This window comes from Lolium rigidum, chromosome 3 (genome assembly GCF_022539505.1).
Source record: "Lolium rigidum isolate FL_2022 chromosome 3, APGP_CSIRO_Lrig_0.1, whole genome shotgun sequence".
In the NCBI taxonomy this organism is placed as follows: Eukaryota; Viridiplantae; Streptophyta; class Magnoliopsida; order Poales; family Poaceae; genus Lolium; species Lolium rigidum.
Genome location: NC_061510.1, coordinates 110,218,461 through 110,245,051, shown reverse-complemented (window position 1 = coordinate 110,245,051; position 26,591 = coordinate 110,218,461). Strand labels below are relative to the sequence as shown.

Sequence of the window (26,591 nt, the reverse complement as noted above, 5' to 3'; positions counted from 1 at the left end):
AACAACTTGTAGGCAGTGATTCTATTCTTTTCTCGGAATGACAAATGGAATGGGATTTTATTTTCAGATAAATACCCAAGATTACACTCCTTTGCTTTGGATACTCTGCTCTCGTCAAACAAGTAGTTCAATGTCAGGATAGATCATCTCTGTTCTATCTTCCTCTGTCACAGCAAGCTTATGAGGAATTTAATGACATGCAAATTTTTCTTGGCACCATTAGTCTGAACAGCTCTGGGGCTGATGTTTGGGTAACAATTTGGAAACAGGGCATCTTCTCAGCTCAGCTTTTTTACAACCATTGTTTTTCACATTTGCCAGATAGTAGACTGCATTCTTGGATATGGAAGTGTAAAGTGGTCTTGAGAATCAAGGTTTTTGCGTGGCTCTTGGTCGTTGATAGGTTGAATACTAGAGACATGTTGCGCGAAGAAACTGGAATGTCACATCAGATTTTACTTGTGTGCTATGCACCACTCATGCTACCGAAGATTGGATACATCTTTTCTTTGATTGCAACTTCAGCCGGAGGATATGGAATTATTTACAAATTGAGTGGACCCATCATGACACAATTGAGGAGATGTTTATTGCAGCCAGGAAAGAGTTCTCAAAGCCTTTTTTCACGTAAGTTATCATTTTAGCCTCGCCGGCACATTTGGAAACGAGAGAAATGGAGCAATTTTTGAGAATATCGAGCCATCTTTTGCTTCCTGGAAGAGACAGCTTTGTGCATGAAGCCTCTTTGCATGTGCATAGAGTGAAAGACAAACATACCGACATGTTTCAATCATGGATTGACAATCTCTTGTAATTTTTGCGTTTTCTTTCTTCTTTGTATATAACTTTTTGTACAGTTGGTTGAGTTTTTAATAAAATGCTGTGGGGGTTTTGCCCCACAGTTTCATGGTCAAAAAAAAAAAAAAAAAAGAAATACATAGAGCTTGCTAAAATCTGATTTGCATATTTGGTCTCTCTAAGGTCTAGATAATATCTAGTATTGAGTTTTGAACAACAAGGAAGACGGTGTAGAGTCTTATAATGTTTACAATATGTCTTTTATGTGAGTTTTTCTGCACCTGTTCATCCTTGAGTTTGCTTCAAATAACCTTGCTAGCCTAAACCTTGTATCGAGAGGGAATACTTCTCATGCATCCAAAATCCTTGAGCCAACTACTATGCCATTTGTGTCCACCATACCTACCTACTACATGGTATTTCTCCGCCATTCCAAAGTAAATTGCTTGAGTGCTACCTTTAAAATTCCATCATTCACCTTTGCAATATATAGCTCATGGAACAAAATAGCCTTAAAAACTATCGTAGTATTGAATATGTACTTATGCACTTTATATTTTATTAAGTTGCTTGTTGTGCGATAACCATGCTTCTGGGGAACGCCATCAACTATTGTTGAATATCATGTGAGTTGCTATGCATGTCCGTCTTGTCCGAAGGATCTATCATTTTAGTGGTTGGAGCATGCAAAATTGTTAGAGAAGAACATTGGGCCGCTAACTAAAGCCATGAATCATGGTTGAAGTTTCAGTTTTGGACATATATCCTCAATCTCATATGAGAACAATAATCATTGCTACATGCTTATGCATTTAAGAGGAGTCCATTATCTCGTTATCCATGTTGTCCCGTATGGATGTCTAAGTTGAGAATAATCAAAAGCGAGAAATCCAAAATGCGAGCATTCTCCTTAGACCTTTGTACAGGCGGCATGGAGGTACCCCTTTGTGATACTTGGTTGAAACATGGCATGCAAAGATCCGGTAGTCCAAGCTAAGTAGGACGAGGTGCGGGCACTATTAATATACAATGCATGAGGCTTGCAACTTGTAAGATATAATTTACATAACTCATATGCTTTATTACTACCGTTGACAAAATTGTTTCATGTTTTCAAAATAAAAGCTCTAGCACAAATACAAGCAATCGATGCTTTCCTCTTTGAAGGACCATTCTTTTACTTTTATTGTTGAGTCGCTTTACCTATCTCCTTCCACCTTAAGAAGCAAACACTTGTGTGAACTGTGCATTGATTCCTACATACTTGCATATTGCACTTGTTATACTACTTTATGTTGACAATATCCATGAGATATACATGTTATAAGTTGAAAGCAACCGCTGAAACTTCATCTTCCTTTGTGTTGCTTCAACACCTTTACTTTGATTTATTGCTTTATGAGTTAACTCCTATGCAAGACTTATTGATGCTTGTCTTGAAGTACTATTCATGAAAAGTCTTTGCTATCTGATTCACTTGTTTACTCATGTCATTACCTTTGTTTTGATCGCTGCATTCATTACATATGTTTACAAATAGTATGATCAAGATTATTATGGCATGTCACTTCAGAAATTATCTTTGTTATCGTTTTACCTGCTCGGGACGAGCAGAACTAAGCTTGGGGATGCTGATACGTCTCCAACGTATCGATAATTTCTTATGTTCCATGCCACTTTATTGATGATACCTACATGTTTTATGCACACTTTATGTCATATTTATGCATTTTTTGGAACTAACCTATTAACAAGATGCCGAAGAGCCGCTTGTCGTTTCACTGTTTTTGGTTTCGTAAATCCTAGTAAGGAAATATTCTCGGAATTGGACGAAATCTTCGCCCAGGGTCCTATTTTTGCACGAAGCTTCCAGAAGACCGAAGAGGGAAGGAAGTGGGGCCACGAGGCGCCGACACCATAGGCCGGCGCGGCCTAGGCCCTGGCCGCGCCGACCTAGGGTGTGGGGCCCTCGTGTGGCCCCCTGACCTACCCTTTCGCCTACTTAAAGCCCCCGTCGCGAAACCCCCAGTACCGAGAGCGACGATACGGAAAACCTTCCGCAGACGCCGCCGCCGCGAATCCCATCTCGGGGGATTCAGAGATCGCTCTCCGCACCCCGCCGGAGAGGGGATTCATCTCCCGGAGGACTCTTCATCGCCATGATCGCCTCCGGAGTGATGAGTGAGTAGTTCACCCCCGGACTATGGGTCCATAGCAGTAGCTAGATGGTCGTCTTCTCCTTGTTGTGCTTCATTGTTGGATCTTGTGAGCTGCCTAACATGATCAAGATCATCTATCTGTAATACTATATGTTGTGTTTGTCGGGATCCGATGGATAGAGAATACTATGTTATGGTGATTATCAATCTATTGTTTATGTGTTTTTTATGATCTTGCATGCTCTCCGTTATTAGTAGAGGCTCTGGCCAAGTTTTTGCTCTTAACTCCAAGAGGGGGTATTTATGCTCGATAGTGGGTTCATGCCTCGCATTGACACCGGGACGAGGATGTGAAAGTTCTAAGGTTGTGTTGTGTCGTTGCCACTAGGGATAAAACATTGATTCTATGTCTAAGGATGTAGTTGTCGATTACATTACGCACCATACTTAATGCAATTGTCTGTTGCTTAGCAACTTAATACCGAATGGGGTTCGGATGATAACCCGAAGGTGGACTTTTAGGCATAGATGCAGTTGGATGGCGGTCTATGTACTTTGTCGTAATGCCCAATTAAATCTCACTATATTTATCATATCATGTATATGCATTGTTATGCCTTTCTCTATTTGTCAATTGCCCGACCGTAATTTGTTCACCCAACATGCTTTTATCTTATGGGAGAGACACCTCTAGTGAACCTGTGGACCCCGGTCCTATTCTTTACATAGCATACAATCTACCGCAATTGTGTTTTACTGTTTTCTTTGCAAACATCTTCCACTCGATACGTTTAATCCTTTGTTACAGACAAGCCGGTGAGATTGACAACCTCACTCGTTTCGTTGGGGCAAAGTACTTTGGTTGTGTTGTGCAGTTCCACGTTGGCGCCGGAATCCTCGGTGTTGCGCCGCATCACATTTCGCGACCATCAACCTTCAACGTGCTTCTTGGCTCCTACTGGTTCGATTAAACCTTGGTTTCATACTGAGAGAAACTTGCTTCTATACGCATCATACCTTCCACTTGGGGTTCCCAACGGACGTGTGCATCTACGCGTATCACCACCGGAGAGGAGGAGCTGACTTAGGACCTGGCTCCGCAACCAGTTTCCTGCTTAGTGATTCTGCTTCCTTCTCATGATCCGCTGATTTTGGGAGGTGATCTTGTATCCCTCCATTAGCTAGGACTTGCTACAACCTGATCCCCGATTTGTAATAATGAACTTGTTCGAGGTGGTATATACTAACCTCTCGTGACGAACCTGTGATGCATCACGAAGTAATTGCTTCGTTCGTGATGCATCGCCCACTAAGTACTAGTTGTTGTGTATTACCAGCATCTTTTCTGATGAACGAAATCTCATATGTGCTGTTATTCAGTACTTGATAATCTCACCACTCTAAGTGAAGGGGTTACCACAACACTGAGCTATCTACAACCAAACAGGCTGTGGCTGCACAACCTAGGAAGAATGGGCTGAAAAGGGACAATCAAACAATGGGGACTGGGTTCTTCTCCGGCACGCAAAAGAACGCACAGGCTACCAAACGACCCGTCAAAAGTGGCCCAAGATCCATTCACAACGCGCAATACCTCCCATCTCGCTGGCGCAGGCATGGAGAAATTCGGCTAGGCAACCAAACGCGCCCCAAGCCTCCCAGCCCAGCACAGAGCAGACCGGACCGGGTAGCGCAACCTAACCAGGTCCCGTCTCCCGAACCTGTCTCGCCCGCACCCTTCACCCAGGCACCCAGCCCAGGCCGCCTCCGTCCTCGAGCAGTAAGGCGGGCGGACGTGAGACCGCGGCGGAGGTAGCGGCGGCGGCGCAAGGGTTTGCCGGCGCCGATCGCGAATCGTCCGACAGGTAAGCATTTCTTCTGGATTAGCGAACAGCGATAAGAAGGTCCTGCCACATTGCTTTGCAGTCTGCTCCACCCGCTCCCCACGCGCACGCCGCCGGTGGCCACCTCGGCCACTGCCACCCGCTCCTCGCGCGTCTCCCCTCGGACCGCATGGGCTCCGCTTCCCCCGTCAGCCCGCTGGGCACCGTGTGGGCGCCTGGTGCTGGCCCTAGCTCCCCAGTTTCCGCGGAACGGCTATGTCTATCGGTCGGCTCCTCCTAGGGCCCAGGGAGATGCGTCTCCGTACCCGCCTCGGTCCCTCGCACTGGCCGTTGCTTCAAAGGCTGCCCACATCTCTCGCTATGGTGCTAGACCCTGGGCTAGTGTTGTTTGCTGCGCTGCCTCCGCTGCAACTTAGATGGACCGCGCCGCTGCCGGGTCTTCGGCTGATGCGGCGGAAAAGTGATCAGCTTGGAGGTGTTATGAGATGGCAGCAGTTTTCCCGTAGAAATTCACCACCCCAGCCGGCTGCGGCTTCCACCGCGACAAAGCCGCGCCGTGGACCTGTTCAGGCGCTGCTTTCGTTTCAACAGCCGGCTGGCTGGAGCATTGTGCTCATGTTTTAGCCTATCAAATCTGGCATTGTTTGACCCACTCCTGAACTTTCTGTATAATACTATTTCTTGATGCGCTAGTATGTAGCAGACACCAGAACTTCTGACAACGGTACTAGAATGAAAGCACTAGTCTATTTAGTCTGCAAGGATGAATCGTTGCCAATCCATAAGCGACCTTTGTATTTGATAAACCCATCTGACACTATGTAGCCACCACGGTTTTCCGGGCAGCTGATGGCGAGGCGGGACAAAAACTCAGTAGCCATTGCATCTATCGCATATGAATTTAGGACCTCCTGTGTCCAAGCTGGCAAAGGAAAGTGAATTAGCACCCACGTTGTGTGCACCATGGCGGTGCTTGAACTTGAATTCAAGGCCAACCATCTTCAACATATATAGCCTTCTCATAACTACACCACTTGTCAAAGGACCATCATCACTGCTAAGCACTCCTTCTCATAGATTGAAATGCCACAATTAGCAGTGTCGAACGCCTTGCTTAAATAGGCAATTGGATGATCATTCTAAGACAGAATTGTGTCCATGCCCGTGTCGCACTCATCAGTTTCAATTGCAAAGGTCTTGTCAAACTTAGGTAAAGCCAACATTGGAGTTTGCATCTTGGCGCGTTTCAAGTCCTCAAAAGCTTTGGTGGCATGTGGATTCCCACTGAAAACCCTTCTCAGTCAGCAAATAAGTGAGGGGTTTAGTGAGAATATTGTTATTATAGACGAGTTTTCGATAATATCCAGTTAAGCCGAGAAGTCCACACAATTCCGTGATGTTCGTTTGCTGGGGCCAACTCTCCATAGGATGTATCTTCTCGGAGTCCGTTGTGATGCCCTTACTTGAGGCTATATGCCCCAAGTATTGGATGCTAGACTAAGGAAAGGAACACTTGGACAATTTGGCGAATAACTGATGATCTTGCAGAGTGTAGATCACGAAGCGGAGTTGAACCAAGTGTGCGTGCCAGGAACCAACCTGGAGCGAAGTTGGAAATGACCAGATTACACGAAATTGGAATCGACCGCTAAGTTGAGGGCCCCGTGTCCTGTGTGGAGGCTTCAACATGATCTACCGCGATGAATACAAAAACAACGACAACCTCCATCGTTGCATGATGGGATGCCTGTGACGGTTCCCTAACGATTGTGAGTAAATGAAATCTACTTTCTCGGTAGATGCTACACTTAGTCTAATTAGCGGGAGGCCTGCATGCTTGTTAGACCTGATAGGGTGTTCTACACGGTGACAAGGAGGAGCGGCATAGCTCCTGTCCTTTGTGCTGCCTCTCAACCGCCATTTTCGACGACTGCCCCCTTCCTACTGGATTGCACGCTGAGCCACCATGCTGGCGGCGCTTCCATTGTGAGAAGTTTTGGACTGGGCTGGATAGTTTCACTGTGGTGAACTGGGCCCGATAGGCGATTCCGATCCCTTCTGTCATCTCAGTGTGGAGTGAGTCGAGGCAGCACCCTCCACGCTGGACACAAGCTTGCTTACCTTGGGTTGGCATCGCTCGAGCACACCATGGTCTGGTAGCTTTTGAGGATCACCTGAGTAGGATGCTATTACGGCATTCTTCCACCAGCACGTATCCTTCCGGTAGAAGAGTGATAAATAGCTTAGTGGTCAATGATGTGGTTGTTCCAGACAATGCAGCCATGGCCTCCTTTGTGCACTTCAACTTGCTTCTTGGATGGCAAAATTTCGGGAGTTGCCGTTGAACCTAGGTATCCTAGGGTCGCACACTGCAGACTTTTTGGATCTAGATGGCCCTTCCGGAGGAGCATGCGCAGGCGGTGTTTCGTGTTATGCCGCGTGGTAAGGTGTCCAGCCCGGATGGCTTCATGACGGGGTTCTTCTGGTCTTGTTGGGTTGGGACATAGTGAAGGGCAACGTCCTGCCACTTTTGCCAAGCTCCATTCCCTCTTTAGCCGCGTAGACGGCCGTTTTCAACAATGCGCACCCAGGCATCGACACTCTGGTCGCCACGATAAAGGTTAAGGTCAGATCGTGGGTGTTGTCAGGGCAACAGGTCTTGGGGCTTTACTCCCACCCAGCTAGCTCTTAGGGTGTCGAGTTGTATCTTCTGGATGTTGCCCTTCTTATGGCGTGTACATAAACTCTATCTTCTATCAATGCATCAGGACGCAAAACTTTTGCTTTTTCTCGAAAGGAAATCTGCTTAGGACATTTGTATATGCTTGCATTGTTGTTTGATGATTTGTGAGTCTAGCAACTAGCATGTTGGCGGTCTTACTTTCTTTCTCTTCTAGTTTCTGCATATTTATTAAATGGTTGTTTATTCAAATTTGAACCATCTTATTTGAAGTGTTGCTATTTTTAGTACTGACTAATACTAAATCATTTGTGTTTGGATTCAGATCAAAGAGATAGTAAGCGTTGCCATATTAAAATGTCGACAGAGCACATTACAGTTGGTATAATCCATTTGTACCATTTTATCTTTCAAACATTATTATTCTGTTTTTTGTATGTCACCCCTGCCAATCTAAAGTATTATTTTTTAAGGTCTTGTTGGATACCAAAATGATTATAGATCAACATTGCTGCGAGCATTCCTAGATGATAAGGTAAATTGTATCTCTTTTACAACTTTTGTAGTCCATTTTGTTTTCTTTGCATTTTAACATTTTTTCATGTGTTGCAGACATATCCTGTGAAAAGTGGCATCCTCTCTATCCACGAAGCACAAATACTCAAGTGTGCCTCTACTGATACAACATGCTACATGTACTGAACTAATATTTATATGTTCTAATTTTACAGAATTTATTGATTAATAATAACACATTAATGGTTTATTAGATCAAGAAAGCATGGACTTGGTGGGAGAGAGTTTTGTGCACACCAAGGTCATCAATCTGACCAAGTGGTTGTTTCAAGGGATGTTTCTTTCCTAGCTTTGCCGGTAAAGATTCAGAGCCGATACTTGCTTAGTATTTTCTTGATACACATTATTATTTATGAAAATTGTATCATCAATAATACAGGATAAGATCGAGTATGCAAGTACGGTACTTGGGGGAATGTATCTCTTGGATGGCATTTTGATTCTGTCAGATGCCAAACTAAACTTCTCTAGGCTGCCAACACTTGAACTTATTGCTGCTGCAAGCATGCTGAATAAGAAGGTTGTACTAATCCAGATCCTGAATGATGTATCAGAGGCTGATTCAAGAATTGTGGAGCATTACCAAGAAATCACACAATTGATTGGAGTGAGATTTTTTATCCCTTTCAACATCTTTCCTCAAATGCAATTTCTCAGCTGAGTTTAGATTATCACCAAGTGCAACTCTACAGGCAAAGAATAAGCACATTGGAACACAATTTTGTTTGTCCTTTATATATCATTGTGATCACTGGTCAGAATGCTAGTTCAAGCACTCAGGTTTCCCACAAATAATATATTACCTACGAAATCATCATGTGAGCTCGATTAGTTACATATATGACCTAAAAGTTCCGATGCAAAACGTATCATATCATAGAATTACTGCAGGAGTCACCTATTGTCAGACCAAATACATAAGCCATCTCACTGCTTCCTCACTTCTAGCTTCAAAGCAACAACGAAAATATTATTGATCTAAAATCAGATCGATTTGTAGCATGATATAGAATAACACATGAAAAAGTTGTGCATCATAAAAATCAGATGGAATTGCAGCATCATGTGTAATAATATCAAGAAAAAAATATGGATATGGTTTCTAATAGAATACGAGGAATGTGATGGCTATGTAGTATGGTAAATAAGCACATTTCTACTTACGCATAGCACCCTTCTAACAAACTTTAAGTATGGCAGCGCAGCAGGCAATCATGTTAATATCTAGTAATATATTTGAAAACATACCATGCAAGTGCACACATTGCAATGAAACACAATAAAGTAATCTTCAGTGGAGTTTCATAAAGTGTAATTGGAACCAACATTAGTCTGTCCATTTCCATCAATACCTGTGTGACATTGAACCTAGAAGGAAACAAACCCATCTAATTTATGGTTCTAACATTTTTTTGAAGGTAGAAATCAAAATCCTTGGAATCTTAGTTTCAAATTCGCGTGTTCTTTCACTTGATGTCAACGTCTGATTTATTCATGAACTTGTCGTTTGCTTCCTAGTTTACCTGAAATTCCTTATAAAAAATGAAGAACATTAGCACATATGCAGGGCGGATAAGAAAAGAAGGGAACAACCAATCACAAACTGTGGCTAGACTGAACTGGTCCAGCGGCAGCACCTTCAATTAAGCCATGTTTTTAGTACTTAAAATAGAATATTATTGAGGTCTGTATGATGTTATAGTTCTTAATAATATCATTTTCCGCTAGTTCGTTTACTAACACACAGAAGGGTTGTTTAGTTTTTGTGGTATAGAAGATGTCTTTCTTGCATGTTGTAATTTGGTACAACACGGTCTGAAATATATTTTGCCACAATACTAGTAGCAAACAAGTAGCAACATTTTTTTTGCACTTCTTAATTTTTTTAATTGCTGTACTTACCAATATAAAAAATTGCAGAAAATGAATTTGGAAAAACCAATAATCATTCCAGTATTGGTTTCTGGAACCAGTGACATTGGCACATTGTGCGCCAGGATCAATGATATGTGTCTCGAAGAATATGACAAGCAGGCTCCTGTTGAAATGTTAATCATAGACAACTTTTTGAAGGAGGATGAGGAAACTGGAGAAACGGTGTTAACTATCTCTGCACGCATTCTAAAGGTAAGCCATTTATCTAATGTTCAGTATCAGTACCAATTGATAAATATTGTTTTACTGATTCTGAAGGATTGTACTGAAAGGACTAGTCCATCAGCAAGCTTCTGCAGACCTTATCTAGTTTTTTTTTTCTGAAATGGGGTAGCCCCTGACTCTGCATCAATACGATGCATACGGCTCTTTATTGCAAAGAACTTAGCAGAGTATTACAAATTATTATTCCAATTCATGGATCACACAAAGTCTTGACATGGATAAGCCACCTAAAGATGACTAAAAGCATATGCGGCCGGATCATCATTATGCGAGGCACCTCTCAGACCGCCACCTGCACCGGCTGTAGAAATCCCGTGCGGCCGACACCAAACGGTTGCACCCAATATCCATGTCCTGATGCACCTCCCTCCGGCCCGTGGAAATTGGAGCACATATGGCTCCAATAAGTAACCAAAGGGATAACCTGCAGAAATGGTAACTTCTTCTGTTAAAGATAATAATCATTACTGACAGTCCATATCGCCCATAGTAAAGGGCACACACCCACTCTAATGTGGCCTTTGTATTTTCTTTTCCACTCCATTTAACCAATTGCCAAACAAATTTGTAACATTTGATGGAGCAGGTATAGTAAAAGTCATGAAGATAGTTCTTTAGTTTGAAATTGTACATCATAAGCACAACATCCTTCATTTTATCTTGGTGCGGTCGGTTTCTTCTTCTGGTGTGTACCTTCATGAATCATAATATGATAATTGGTTCAGTTTTTATGAAAATTATCCAAGCTAGTTAGTTATAATTAGTTATGCAAGGATAAAGATGTTTTTACCAACTGAAAGGTGCTCCAATTCGCTTCACACTGAAGAGCTGCATGTGTTAAACTCAAACCTTTTCAGTTATGGGCATTCATGTCCATAAGAATCCCACCTAACAGCTAGCACACTGACAGATATATTATTAGCTGCAGCATGCTGAAGAGGTGTAGTTGCTTCTGTGCAAATATTAACCTGGTGATTTCTTGATCTAGTCAGAACTGCAGACTCCATTCCGAATAGACCCCTAGCATTTTCGAATAAATCAAGCTGCATCTGCATGTCTATTTTTACCCTTTCATTTACATCGGGAACCATTCTTTTAAGGCAAATATAGAGCTCTACTGTAACTTGAGAACCCTTGAAATCAGGCCTATAATGGAAATGTGGATTCAGATAAGATGCAGCTGAATGCAGAGGCCTTTGGAATTTTGTCTCCCATCTTTCATTATTGATATTCCATACTGGAATATGGCTGAAAAATAATGGATAAACAATTAGCGAAAATTTAAAGAAAAATAGTCACAATAAGAAAGAACATGTGCAATTTCATGTTACTCTGATGTACATTTTCTTCACTTTGTTAAAATTGGCCTTTACCCCCTCCTTTGCATTGTCCATCTCAGCATAAAAAAATGGCATGGCTGACTTTTCATTAGAATCAACCGTTCTAAGGGCCTTCAAGCATGCCACAAAATTAGGCCAAAACCTTTACTGTCCATAACAATATCTTGAATTCTTTTCTCTGTTAAAGAAGCAAAGTGACTTGCCTTCCATTTAGCTGAACTAAACATATTGATCAGTGTACCATTATTTTTCTCAAGACAAGACAATGTCAGGTAGGCTGTAGCAAATCTTTTGACTGCAGGCCTTACTAAATCCTTTCCTTCAGTTAATTATCTCAACCATAAATAAGTGTAGTCCTCGAATAGATGAAAATAGTGATTTTATGGCCCTTTGTGATTTTAGTGGACCGCATTTTAATTTTCTTTTCAAGATCCTCAAGCATCAAGTCAATGCAACGCGCAGCAGGTGTCCAGTAGACCTTTTTCCCTTTTTCCATCAAGAGATCACCAGCTCCTTTATAGTTGGATGCATTGTCAGTAACACTTGGATAACATTTTTCTCTCCAACCCACTCTAATATCTCATCTTATGTGCCAAATACCTTCCCAGCTGTCACTTGAAGACAAAAGGACAGTACCTTTTGGGCCGTTCACCAAGTAGTTATATAATGATCTTTTTCTATCAGTCCAACCATCTGACATGATAGTGCAGACAGTTTTTTTCCACCCTTTATACTCAGAAATCACATTGATCATTTTCCGAACTTTCTTTCTCCATAAATATAACTCTTTTCACGTTATGAAGGAGGCTTGAGTACTATAATTATCAATCATATGGATCATGTTGCTGAACTCAGGATTCCTAACAACATTAAATGGTATATACAAGAAACGACAAAATTGTAGTGTTGATTCATCTCTTATTTGTGCACGAACCTTCCTTGAAAGGCGACTCGCCTTCCATTTAATGTTCCTTTGCATTCATCATCTATTAAAGAAGCAAAGTGACTCGCCTTCAATCTGTTATCTCGTGATTCTGACTACCTTTGATACGAATGCATATCGCATTATATTTGATATTCATGTCCTGAAGTCAATCTGTCATCTATTATCCGTTATTTAGAACCTTTTATCTTTACCATTTATTTCAGGGAACTGTCAAGAAAAATCAACAACTAGAAATTCGTCCAGGATCAGTTAGCCGTGATAAGGACGGTCAACCAAAATGCAATCCAATCATTATCAATGTAGCAAGTCTAGATTCCATAAGAGGTAATGTGCAGTTGGAGCAAGCAGTTGCAGGTGATATGATTGCAATCAGGAGTAACATTAATTACGACCGAATTGGTGGCATTGTCGTAAACTTGTCGGGCTATATTATAGGTGATGTCAATTCCTTGCCTGAGGTATTCTCAGCGATGAAGGTTAGAAAACTTCATACTAGTAGTAGTCAATTGTCTCCAACTTCTTTTTTGTGTTCAGGCATGTCTCGTAAATAATTATATGATTCGGAGTGTTGTAGGTCAAAATATCGCTTCTGCCACTGATGTTCAACTCCTATATCGAAGAATTTAAGGAAGTCCCAAAGATTGAGAAAGATGAGAAATTGTTGCTGACCATTGGAATGCTATCAGCAGAAGCACGCGTGTGGAAAATCGTGAATGAGAATACTATTATAGTTAGTCTCAGATCTCCAATTTGTGCAAGGATAAAGGACAAGGTGTTCCTTCTTAGACCCATGAATGTCAGTTGGCGTTTAATTGGCCATGGGCAGATTGAGGATGGTAAAGCTATCAGAATAGATGAATCTATTCATGGTAAGTGACATGCTGCAATGAAATTTCCTCTTGAATACTCGAACTGTCTATTGAGACTCATCCACTTCTTTTCCAGTAAAAAAATTATAGATTGTATACTTGCATAGCAGAACTCTTATTCTCTGCACTTGCGTTAAATTTCCATGTAGTTCTTCGGAAGTAATTAGCTTGCGAACTAATTTCTGAGATTGGATATTTTGTTTCAATTTGGCAAAAACACAACTTGATCATTGATGTCAATATCTCTACTGTTGTAGAAATGTATAGACTATTCGGAAATATGCAACTTGTATATCCATGAGGCCATAGGACAAATATATACACATGTAGGTGGGGTAAGCCAAGCGAACATAGCTACTTCGGAGTACACTATTGTTTGTTTATGTACAACATGCATGCCCAAGTTTCATACTACCTCGGTCCACAAAAAGATGTCTCAACTTTAGACAAATTTGGGTGTATCTAGATACTAAAATAGGTCTACATACATCCAATTTTTTGACAAAGTTGAGGCATCCATTTGTGGACGGAGGGAGTACCACATGTTTCCTTTTTTTTTTTCCTATGCTGCATCGGTGGCCTGTCTTGTACTGATGTGCCTGCTAATAGACTTGCCATAATTAAAGCTTTCATGCTGGGGGTAAGGGTTGCCACTGGTAAGAAAGGTAGCAACATAGCTGACTTGGTCCCTTTCATTTCAGGTTAGGTGCATGTCAGTTATGAAGTAAGTTTTCAAGGAAGACCGGGAGTGGGCGACAATTCTACAGGTTAGCTCCATAAAGAATATCAAGGCCAGAAGCAAGAGTTATGGAAGCTCTGCACACGCAAGCTAGGTGAACCAATGAAGGCTAGAGATACAATGCCTGTTAAGTGAAACAATTCTGGCTATCTGGTTGTTGGATTTGATTAAATCGCTCATGAAAAAGATTTGCTAGGGCCGCATTGAGGGCATGCGCTGTGATATATCACCAGAGGATTACAACAGTGCTGTGGCAGGATGTTTAGCACCTAAGCAAGCCCAAATTTTGCCATCGACAAATTCTGTGCATACGCAGTATAAGAACATATGCAGATTGGTGTGCTCTTATGTGCTGTTGACGGCTTAACAGCCCTTGTAACTTTCTGCTCTTACGGTAAATCACTCGGGTGAAGGGGAAGGAAAATTGTTTCCATCAAGACAACAACTAAGTTAAGACTGTAGTTAGTACTATACAGTGAGGACTTCAGGGACCTGGGGGTAGTTTGGTTAATTCGTTCATAACACTTAGGACAGCTGGTATCGCTTGTATAACCAAGAGCATCACGGTAATTTAACCAGCACTTGCACGCTTGTTCTTAACGCCACGAGTACGTATACATACGTATACATTGATTTGCCTTGTGCATCTGCTGGAAAGCAGGTGAATCGTTTGTCTTGGTGCTTACAGTGCTTCAAATACAGCAAATGCGTGATTTAGTTTTTTAGGGAACTAACTTAGTTTTTTAATTGCCAGTTGGCATATGGAACAATGCGTTGTCCTGTGCTTACAGTACTATAGAAGCTATCCATGTAAGCAATACTAACCCCAGAACATTTGCCAAATGGATTGAGCAGATCCAAGCATGAAAATGTTGCTTCAAATAGAGCATGAGATTAAAAAAATGCGTGATTTAGTTTTTTAGGGAACTAACTTAATAGTTTTTTTTATTGCCGGTTGGCATATGGAACAATGCGTTTGCAACTGCAAGTGGACTGTAAACTTCCGACAATTAAGGGAGATTCAGAAAACCAGTCAGTTTGGCACATTTACAATCATAACTTTAAGATATTAATAATAATACTCACTAGGCAACATCATGTCAAATAGAACACAGACATATCAAGTAGCAACATTCACTAGGCAATGTCAAATAGAAACACAACATATCATACAAAACAGAACAAAAACATAATTATTCAAGATAGGCACTAGCGGTCAGATGCTCTATGCAGTCATACTATATAAATTACTACTGCTAACTGCTATCATGCTTGATGGATCCAGAAATCCTCTGCGCTTTCATCCCCGTCAGAACTCTGAGGAAAGCTCTTCTCTACAGCACATACAGTTGCACTGTCCCTCTCGGCATCGAACATGATAAAGTCCACAAGCGGAGGAAAATTATAAGCCCAGTGATCATCTCCATTCCCAATCTTGTCAGCATCATATTCCTCCAATCCACCATTATGTTCTTTGTCGATAGGATGGTTGATCTTTATGTATCCGGCACTACAAGAACGACACCCACCTACATGTTCCAGAAAGAAGAATCAGCAGAAGAGCTTTTCACAATAGAAAAGAAACAAAAATATACTCCGTGCAAAACTTCAAACAGCAAATAAAATTACAAAACCATGTAACTTGTTCAATAAGGTTAAGCTAGCCGAGATAGTAAAGACAGTTGGACAGGGGCTGATAAAACAAAATGGAGTTTGGATCACCAAGACAAAACGAAGACAGGTGGATGTGGAATTTAGTTGGGGATATCATCAGAAAGAGTAAATGTGTGACTAGAATTAGCTTAGAAATACTGAGGGTGACTCGAGATGGAAATGGTGGCACTGCAGAACAATGAAGACTACATGAAAGGAGCCAACGCATCAATGTGCATTCGGTTCGAAAAATGGTATTTGGAGCAGCAAAAGTAGTTAACGTGAAGATTTCCCTAAAATTTTCTATCAGGACTGCATATTATGAGCCAACATTGCAAATCCAAGGAACTGGCATCATTTCGTGTCTAGATCCCCAGAAACTGCAGTGACTTGGGCTTGGTGCTCTGGGCATAACAATTTGTTTGATACTATGTATCACTCTTGACATGTTTCAAGGACAATGAATTGTTCTTATATATACATCTTGATGGAGTTTATAGGTTTCAATAAAGTTGTATAATATTTAAATTCCTATTTGTATCAGTGAACTTGCAATAGCTGAACTTGTATAATATTTAAATCCCTATTTTTATCTGTTGTATTGCTAGAGTCAACCTTCCAAGTCATGACAGGATAAATAACTAAATAAATTGCTAGCAATGAACAATTTATGCGCATTAAGAAAACGTGACTTGGGGGTTAAACAGCTAGCCCTCCAAGCAGTTTAATAAAAGAATTTAGGTGTGTGCAAACCGAGAGTGGGTGCTGGCATCCGAACTCAAGGTCGGACGGGCATGGTAGGTATTAGCACCTCCTAGCCATCTGGGCTGAGCCTCGGTTCAAATATGTGCGTATTCTAATTCTCACTGAGCTAAGAGCTTACAGCAGATTATATAGTATGCAAGACAAGAAGGGTCGGCAATAGTTATGTAAGTGTCTAAACTGCAGCACAGTGCTAGAAACAGAATATGTAATAGATCAAAGTGTTGGGAGAGCGCATACATACCAATTCTAGATGGTTGGATTGGGCAGCACAAGACGATATCCTCCTCCAGGAATTCATCGTCGTCACCCATGGGTACAGTTGCTTCGGCGAAGAAGTAGATGGGCAGCTCACCAGCCGCATCCTTTGGCCGTGCCAAGAAGTTGGTGTGCCAATAAAAGGCTTCCGTTCGAAAGAACACATGCAAGCCACAAAACATATGGAGCTCGTAGTGTTGACCTGTTTGCTGAGCATATTTGCGCAGTGCAGTTTTAGCCAGTTGGCGTGAGGTTTCCTGGGAATCTCTGCAGCCGTCAATGCGAGACTTGATTATGGCGGATACCCAGGTCGTCACCAGTGGGGGAGGGGGGCAGAGGTCTTCTGTAATCGGGGAGGGCACCAGGATGGCGGAGAGGCCGTCGAGGTCGGTGCCCGAGAGCACCTGGTTGACGCGGAGAAGCATGTCCGCATCATGCTCCACCGTGGGAAGGACCGAGGAGGCGAAGTGCGCCATGGCGCGCGGCACGGGGTGGTGCGCGGCCTCGGCGGCGGCGAGAAAGGCGGCATGTGTAGGTGCCAAGGCGGAGGCGGAGGCGATGGCTTGGGAGAGGTCGGCCCTGGAGAGATGGAGGTGCCAGAGCGCGTCGTCGCGGGAGAGGGAGGGACAGAGGTGGAGGAGGCAGGCGACGAGGCCCTCCAGGGAGCGGTGAGCTATGCGGGCCAGGCATTGGTGGCTGATGCAGAGCACATCGCCGAAGTGGAAGTCGGCGGTGGGGCAGAGGGGGAAGGCGGCGTCGTACCAGACGGCGTTGACGAGGATGTTGTCGACGGGAGAGAAGGGCCCGTAGCAGTGGCCGGCGACGAGGACGCCGCGGGCGTGCGTGCTCCAGAGCCGGGCGGCGGGCAGGCGGGAGAGCGCCTCCAGGTAGAAGGCGCGGATGAGGTTCAGCAGCCTGAGCCTCAGGGCGCGAGGGTTCGGCTGCGGCGCAGGGGTCGGCTCGTCCTTCTTCTCCTCGTTGGGCTCGGAAGAAGAAGGGGTCTCATGTGGGGCGGCGCCGTCCTCCGGCACACCGCCAGATGGGATGGTTGAGGGGGTTTTGTCAGGCGAATCGGCGGCGGCCTCCTCGATTTCTCTGTGGCGGCGGCCACCCATAGTGGTGGTCATCGTTGGTGCCCGGCGGCGCTGGTGATTTGGTACCGCGCCCGACCGCCCGTTAGTCTGTTATTAGCAGAGCATTGTTCGCGACTCGGGAGAAAATCTATCGAGCCAACGCTAGCTTTGTTGTACTACTTGGATCTTGGAGGAGCAGGAAGACGCGTTGATTTAGGAGGAGGATGAAATTTCCGAAATTTGATTCAGAACGGGTACAAATAGGGTTGCGCGTCAATTTAATGCGACCAGGGGAATAGTACTTCCTCCGTTCATAAAAAGATGTCTCAATTTTATCAAAATTTAAATGTATCTATATACTAAACTGGGTCTAGATACATCCAATTTTAATCAAACTTGAGACATCCTTTATGGACGGAGGGTACCTTGGAACTACACCAACTCGGCGAAGGTGAAGGAGAGTTGTACTACTGAAAGGCTTTTGTTGACCGAAAAAATTATAACTCAGCGTCAGAGCTATGGCATGTCTAACGGAAGATGATGATCACAAATCAAAATACACCGAGATGAGATCTACTGACCTCCATTACAACGACAAACTGGTTTATCTATTTTTGAAAACACAAGGGCAAAACCTTTGCTCATTTCTATTCACTAATGTAAAAAATGTGAATTAGATATGAACCAAAATAAGTGAACCTAGACACTGAAATACGTCTACACACATGTATTTATGAAAAGGCTAAAATACCTTACATTAGCGAACGGATGAAGTAATGAAGAAAGGAGAGTAGTACAACAATTAAAAGTGTTTCACTACAATATCGTCCTACTCTCACGGCATCAAATTACTCGTACCCTTCGCGCGGGGCTAAAACCCAAATATTAGCCTCATGCCTAATTAATCTTCCCTAGAATCACTTATGGAGCATGCTTGTTTTTGAAGACCTTGTCATTGCGCTCAGTCAAATTTCACACGAATCGAGGAGAATGAAGGAAGCCAAGTCTTTGGCTTTTTCATTGTACACCACCAAGAGGAGATAGATTGTGTCAGCCAAGCTTGAAAGTCGACAAGTGGAGTCCGAATCAATCCTTGATTAAGAACAAAAGTTGTGTGGTATATATCTACAATGAAGAAAGATGTGTTTCACTGATTCTGGTGCACGCTTGCAAAGTGGGCAAACACCCCAATTCGTCCAACCCCTCCCCTCGAGGCGGTCGGCGATCCAAAACCTATTTTGAATGGCTAGCCAAGCGAAGAGCTTGATTTTCAGGGAACTCCAAATATTCCAAAGCGAGGAGCTTATAGTTGAGAAGGTACTCCATAGAAGTGAGCCTTGTATTGTATGCGGTTTAAGCAGAATATTGCCCATTTTCGGTTAGATTCAAGTGATATAATCCACCACTCAGTCTTGAAGGTTAACTTGCCCACGATCAAGCCTAAAGAGTAGCATATTTGTGGATGTGGTCAACGTTCATGTTGATCTTGGAGATCCATCCTTCATTATTTGGAGCTTGTTTAACATTCCATCTTCCGCTTCCCAGGATCTTTCTTCTCCTTATTGGGCTTTCCAATATCTTTAGACTTTCTGCCATTGAGCCTCCCAAAAGGGAGTTTTCTCTCCATTTTCCAACTAAGTTGTAGGGCAGTATAATTGAAAGGGTTTCCCAAACCAACACAAATCTTTGTCGAATCCTTTCACTCAAGCCATGGTCATCTCAACTGAAGGGCTCTAGTAAAGAAATCGATGGAAACTCAAACCACCAACATCTGTCGGTGGCTACCCACAAAAAAAGCCCTCTCAATCTTCTTAATGCTATGCAAGGTGTTGGGAGAGACCATAAGCTATGTCAAGTGGTTGATTTTTTTTAGTACCGACAGCTCTTTATTGATTATTTGAAACTGAAAGAACATTTCCCGCCCTTTTGGGTTTTGTGTGTTTTATGTCAACACTAGGTATATATTATGTGCGTTGATGTAGACAGGTTCAAGATTTCATGATATATACATGGTTGGTGGTATTGTATGTCAGTTCTGAAGATTATGCAGGTTTTTCATCTCTGGCGGAAGTTCCGGCCCCAGCTGGCGGAACTTCCGCCCTGTTGCTTCCAGCAGTGGCTTCTCAGCGCCGCTTTTCCTTGAAGGTTTATTCAGTGGCCGGAAGTTCCGGTGCAGTTGGCCGGAAGTTCCGGTCAGCGGAACTTCCGCCCAACTTCCGGGCAAGTCCCGGAAACGTCGAAAATATGGCTCAGTATGTCCAGTATGGTTTTTCTGGAATTCCGGAACTTGGCCGGAAATTAGTTCTTGCTTTCATATTATCATATATAGTTATCGTTTTTTCTGCGCTTTCATAAACTCATAGTTAGTGTAGTTTGGTGTAGTCTTTGTGGCGGGGACGAACTGGATTCGAACCAGATAAGAGCCGTGCGTTCCCTTCTTTCCAAGCGTCCCTTGGTTTCGCAGTTCAGCTTGGCGAGAAAAGCCTTCCTAATCATGCGGGCCGGGCCAGCCAACTCTTCCAATGAAGAACTGATTTCCTCGCCCACTTCAAGCACGAGAGTTACGATCAACAAATCGGAACATTAATTGATTCGTGGAAATGCCGCGGGGACCCCCATATATATAGAAACAGAAAAGATCATGATGGCTACCATTCATTCCTCGGATAGGACGCCCAATCCGCGGAACAAGACAGAGAGATATTTCCGTTTTCTGACTTTTTCTGCTATCAGAAAATGAATAAGATTAAAAAGGCCATCATTAGTGCAAACAATGCAATAGCTTCTGTAAGATCAAAGCCCAAAATGGCATAACCAAATAATTGTTTTGCTAATGATGGATTTCGGGCCACAGAATGAATCAAAGAACTGAACACGTTTCCAATACCGATAGCAGCCCCGGCTAAAGCAATTGTAGCAGCTCCGGCACCTATTAATTTCGCTCCTTCTAACATATCGAGTAAATACTGAACTTTGTTTCGCGCTTTTTCTTCCCATTCTATCTTCTTGTATTTTTTGGTTGATTCGTCTTCTCCACCCCGCTAGTGGAATAAGAAACCCTAACCTTATCTTGGGCTTGACAGGTAAACTCGAACAAAACTCTAAATCCACTATTTTTTTTGATCTTCGGTAGACTAAACACCCATACAATCTCGATTATAAACAAATTAGACACAGCAACACTTTCCACCTCTCTTCCTTCCTTAGGGGCCTGCGTACCCATACCGAAAACGATTGACTCTTTTTATGGGCGCTTTCGACTAGGCTCTCGTTAAGGAATCGGCCCAAACAAGACCGAGATTCCCGCGAGAATTGCTACGCTGCCTGCAGTGAAATTGCAAGAATCACTTTATACGCTATTTCGAAATCGAATGAATTGAGCAACTGTATTTCCCCAGGTTTCCATTGGAAAAGGGGCTTTTGTATGCAAGTGATGATCGATTGGCGGAGAAGCCGCTCCCGTGTGGGGTGGCCGTGAGAATGATTCCGAGTCTTCCTGACTGTGGAACTTTTAAATAAATAGGTTTGTAAGTGCCTAGCTGAGTAATAAGATAAGTACCTTTGCTAATAATCAAAAAAAAACCTTTCATCTTCTCTTTCTAGATATAGCAGCCTACCCATATTGATAGTGGAATTATTGATCTCCTCTTTCGGATAGCCCTTTTGGAATAAGTGTTATGGGTAAGGGCTTGACCTACCAGTTGAATGGAATCTACCGTTCTTTATGCTCTCGCTAGCTTTGAACTTGTTTGTACCAGTAATCAAACCCAGAATCTCATTTCCCATTGCTTTCATCGCATAGAGCCAGATGCCGCATCCACAGGCCTATTTAGTAAGTGGGGTGTATCCTTGGTGACACTTGATAAATAATCCTATACTTCCAATAACCCACTACTTCCTCCACGGATGGTACATGGCAGGCATCTGCCGGAACTAGAGGCGAGCACTTTTCAATCAATTACGAGAGGCATTCGCTTCTCTGATCTTTAATAAGCGAAGCAACGAGCCTAGTAGGGGAAATACCTTCCTCAGGAATGTCATCAAAGCCAGGTTCTCCAATCGTAAAAGGGAATATTCCATGGCACAAGGGTTGTTTAGGTGCTGTCCTCGGCAGACCACCACAAAAGGTCCGAATCAGGCGAAACTTCTTTTGGTGCCAGCGAGAAGTAGTAACAAGAACTCCTCCTCTGTTCAATATCAGCATGGTTTAGGTCTAGGTCATAATGAATTTTCTGATACCTTCCTTCGTCCATAGATCAGCGTTATGCTTCTGTCCCGTGATGAAGAAGGATAGAAGAATGGTAAGATAGGATCGTATTAGTGAGCCGTGGGAAAAGAGTTTTTTCGTACCTTGATTGGACCCACCCAAAAGCAACAGGAATCCCTTTCTCCTCCTATAAGGAAATCTCGTCGTTTCACTCTTCTTCAAGTACCATCGGATTAGTCAACTCAAACGCTGAGAGATTACTATAGAACCAAGGCGGCTTTGAGGCTGGCTCCACTCTCCAAATAGAGCTGTTACTTCGTTGACGACAAGAACCCCATTTCCACTAGCCAAAGAGCAATTCATTTCTTCGACTCGATGCCTCCTCATTTGCTCCCATTCCCATATTAATAAAAGAATTAGGGAAATGCGAGGGAAAAAAATGCCAAAAGCATTTAGCAATTTTACTGGGATTCGTTCTGGCTCAGATGGCGAGGGATTGCTATTCTTTTTTTTTACGCATTAATGAGATCTCTTTTTTTCTTCATAAGCTTGCATCATGAATCCCACTTCCCACTTTACCTGCCTCTTTAGTAGTCTCACATCTCGGTTTAAGTTTAAGAAAGTGCTCGCTATATTCCCATACCTTCCTGTGCTTAATACCTAGCTTCAAAGAGCCCACTCTTTTATTTAATAGCCGAGAGGCATGAACGGTTGGGAAAAACCCTCTCCTGTGTGGGTCGTAAGAGTCGATTATCCAAGCGAGACCTTAGAGGGGAGGACACACCATAGCACCCATTGGTAGACTAGACTCCGGAGCTTCAAACAAACTTACAGTAAGCCTAATCAAAGCAGGCGCCCTCACCTCCTTCTTCACCGCCGGCGTCTACGGTTTGGGTGAAGGTATCAGCTCTGATACCATGTGTGATAAATTATTACCATTTTCCTGTGATAGTCAATAAACACAACCCTTACGTATCCGTATTTTGTAATCACCTTTCCCTTCCCGTCGCTTCCTTATACTAGAATTCTGATGACGCGTGCAACCCCGGCTACTTCGCTACCCTACTATTAACAATTACGGAGTTTCGATTGTTTATCCAATGCAGCTTAATATGGTTATGCCAGCAAGGAGCATGAACTGAAGCAGGTTATTTACTTAGAAGAGGAAACGGCTAGTCAGCAGAGCAGCGCAGCGGAGTCATCATATTATCATATTCTTGAGTCTCTCCCCACGGGATGACCGCTTCCACCAGACTCTATTTCTATTGGTTCACCTTAGATTTCTTGGTTGTCTACATCCGTCTAATCCTTATCTATAAGAACATAATCGCTAAGCTATGGATGCTTCGGCCGCACTCCCTACTCAGCTATCTGTTTCTACTGCGTTGCGTTTTGAAGGCCCGATACAAAAGAAAGTGGCCTTATTAGTAGTGATGGAGACGTCAGGTCCGAGAAGGAATAACCTAAAGCCAGTGATAGAATCTGTACAACCGGCAGGAGCGATTGATCAGATATCGCGTACATGCTTATAAGCTGCTAATTCTCACACAATTAGCATATAAGGAGAATAACGTCAAGCTAGTAATGCAATGCGTTCAGCACTTTCACTTTCCGTTAGACATGAAAGTCTTGGGGGTAGGTTCGCAGGCCTAAGTCAGTCTCATTGTCCTCAGCGTAAATGGTTATATCCTGTCACATACTGCTTCTTAAATGCTTTCCCCATGCCCCAAAAAGCGGAGGGCCCTTGTCTTAGGAATGAAGATTATTCCCCGCTTTGAAAGTCTTCATGGTAAATATTTCTTACTAGAGTATAGGTTATGATACTTATACCCTATGTTTAATATACTGGACTCTCCAGTTTGAATGATTCAATAGATGGGGCAGAGCTCGTGCTATTAACCATTCGGACATCTCTTTCTTTGAACTTGTTCTCCCTTCGGGGTCGCCAGGTTCCGATCAGAGTCAATGATTCAGCTAAAAGAAGTATATCATTCATCGACTTCGCTCTACGCTTGAAAAAGATAGTCGTTAGTGGGGAGATAGTATACTTGAAAGACGCTATATAGTATGTTAGTTTCAATAACTCTTATATACTATCTATCATACAGGAGATATAAGATGCGATGCCTACTCGCTCGGGCGTCTAATGATCCTATGAAACCCATAGATCTTATCAGACAAGAGAACTACTTGACCCTAAGGGGGTCACCCTTTTCGGGTTCCAGGTACTGTCATCACAGTTTGCTTGTCCCTGAATCCGCAGCCCAGTAGTTGACTGTAGACCGAGGGAGGGAAACCGGTATCACGAATACTTGTTCTAAAGAAAGGTACCCCCCACACCCAGCCGTCTATAAAGATAAGCTTGAAAAAGAGGGACCGATCAACGGCCATCATTTATAGGTCTGGTTAAATACTGGCTATATACATAAAGGGGTGTCTTTCTCTAGCCAAGCAACAACGCTAGAGGTGGCTTACGCCACAACACGGGTATTGACATCATTCGACATAATCCCGAAAAAAAGATACGTAAAAAAGAAATAATGATTCTCAATTTCATTTTACTAGTACAATATTCTACTTATTTTGACATAGGGACTAAAGATAGCTATAATATGAATAATATTAGAAACTTCCTTCTTGACTTTGATAAATATTTCATCCGAGAAATGCAATCAGAATACAATTACTTCACTGATCATACAACTCACATAGAATCTCATCGTACACTAGTAGTGAAAAGGAGATATTCGATAATACAAATACTAGTGACCAGAGTGAAATCACGTATAGAATTGGTAGTCTAATAGGCAAAGAAAGGATATGGTTTTAAACAGAAAGGAATCAAGCGCGCGACGTGGATTGCACCGGCAGATTGGGGGTCTTATTCTATAGATATGATGGGTGACTTTCTCTCGCAAGAGGGCGCTTCTTATTAGTTGAATCCGGGAAAATATAGGAAGCAGGAAGGTGAGCCATAAGCACTCTCAGGTAACATTTTATCAATTTCGACGTGCACTTTCCGAAGATGTAGCTGCCCGTAATGTTTCAGCTCAGCTTGTTTCTCATTCCTATCAGCTTAATAGTTCCGGCAGGCAGGCAGGAGTGGTTGAAGGTCATTCGAGCTTTTACCGCATCCAGTATCAGGCAGACGTCAAGATCAGTGAAAATTTTCTTCATTTATAGTGAAGGCAAGAAAGCCGCTTTCTCCATCTCAAAGTGATACACACTCATCGATTCGTGGTTAACTTGCTTCCTTTGTAACGAATAGCTTAGCTTTCCCGAAACCAGATACAGGAAATGCTGACCCGGAGGTCTCATATTCTATTGATCGATCAAGAGAGATCGGCTGTTGGCTAAGATTAGCCTAGGTTTGTTAAAGACCACTCACTAGAGCCAGTCGACACGCTTTCTCCTCTGGCGCAACAAGAAACGGCTTGCACCTCAAGTGCGCCCCTATTAATTAATTAGTACTTTCTCGAGTCAAAAAGCGCGTCCATCTCTAGAAGGATCTGCCCCCATCTCCGGTTCTTCTCTCTTTTCCAGATCGATAATCAAAGGACCGGGCTCATGTACTTATATATCCTGTAACACAAGCGGCATCACCTTCACATGTACCATTCTCGGTCCATTACTTCAAAGAAGACCACTTTACTTTCCTTGGATTTATTCTCCTGCTTGCTTGATCGGAATCTATTCACATACAGAGGTTTAGCTCTACGAAAGATGGGTCTAGGGGGAATTGAAGGCAAACCAATACTGTTGTAAGTAGTCTTGCCGAGGTAGGAAGAAAAAGTGAAAAGAAGAACTGTTGATGTCATTATATCTTTCTCCAGAGTTCCAGATAACTGGTGCTCAATGCCGTGCTCTAGAAAAGATTTCTCTGTGTGAAGAGAACAATACCTATTCATACCTGTAAATGGACAAGGGACAGAGTCTTCTCCTCCGAGATCCCGAGAGAGATTGCAGAAGTTCGCGGGAAAAGTAAGCACCTTTGAATTGCATGGAATTGAAAGCCTTATCTTTCGTAACCTTTGATTAGCAAGAATGATGCAGAGCCTTGATACTACTATGCAAATAGCACAGTTGAAAATGCAATCCATAAGTCATGCTGGTCAATCAATGACAATGATAAGCTCTATAAAAAACAGAGTCTATTGCTCTTCGACACGTTTTATATCGACTTCAGTCATGCTTTATTGGAGTTATCTGACGCCAAGGAGGAAGGAATATAGATTAGGATCCTAGCCGTTCCTAAGAGAGGTTACAAAAGAAAGGGACCAAGGATTTGGAGTCTTATTAGTGCATCAATCTACAGAAAGATAGGTCAAACTGTGGACTGAGGTTCAGTCAGGAATTAGCGTATAGAAAAGAAAGAAAACGTCTGCGCTTTAGCAACAAAGCGCTCATCCCTTGTTCTTTCGCTTGGAAGCTCGTGCTTTCAGCAAGTTCGTACCAGTCGTTAGGAGCTCTGCGCCTAGCCGCAACCTAAACGTTGGTTCTATCCGGGAAAGAAAGATCGGGGGAAGA

The 26,591-nt window shown here is 42.9% G+C and overlaps 1 protein-coding gene across 1 annotated transcript; it reads left to right on the top strand.

Moving 5' to 3' along the window:
* The first annotated feature begins 7,809 nt into the window (after window positions 1–7,809).
* On the top strand, window positions 7,810–14,692 carry LOC124697987 (eukaryotic translation initiation factor 2 subunit 3-like). Its single transcript, XM_047230513.1, has 9 exons — window positions 7,810–7,863; window positions 7,955–8,016; window positions 8,094–8,176; window positions 8,252–8,354; window positions 8,437–8,664; window positions 9,978–10,184; window positions 12,707–12,979; window positions 13,078–13,372; window positions 14,074–14,692. Exons 1-9 carry the CDS (start codon window positions 7,839–7,841, stop codon window positions 14,076–14,078), a joined length of 1,281 nt encoding a protein of 426 aa, XP_047086469.1. The 5' UTR covers window positions 7,810–7,838; the 3' UTR covers window positions 14,079–14,692.
* Window positions 14,693–26,591: the final 11,899 nt, after the last annotated feature.

Excerpts from the sequence above, each read along its gene's own strand:
- LOC124697987 (XM_047230513.1), top strand. The coding sequence starts at position 7,839 with ATGTCGACAGAGCACATTACAGTTG. Across the intron at positions 8,177-8,251 it reads ACTGATACAACATGCTACAT|ATCAAGAAAGCATGGACTTG; the intron begins GTACTGAACTAA and ends ATGGTTTATTAG. Across the intron at positions 12,980-13,077 it reads AGGTATTCTCAGCGATGAAG|GTCAAAATATCGCTTCTGCC; the intron begins GTTAGAAAACTT and ends GGAGTGTTGTAG.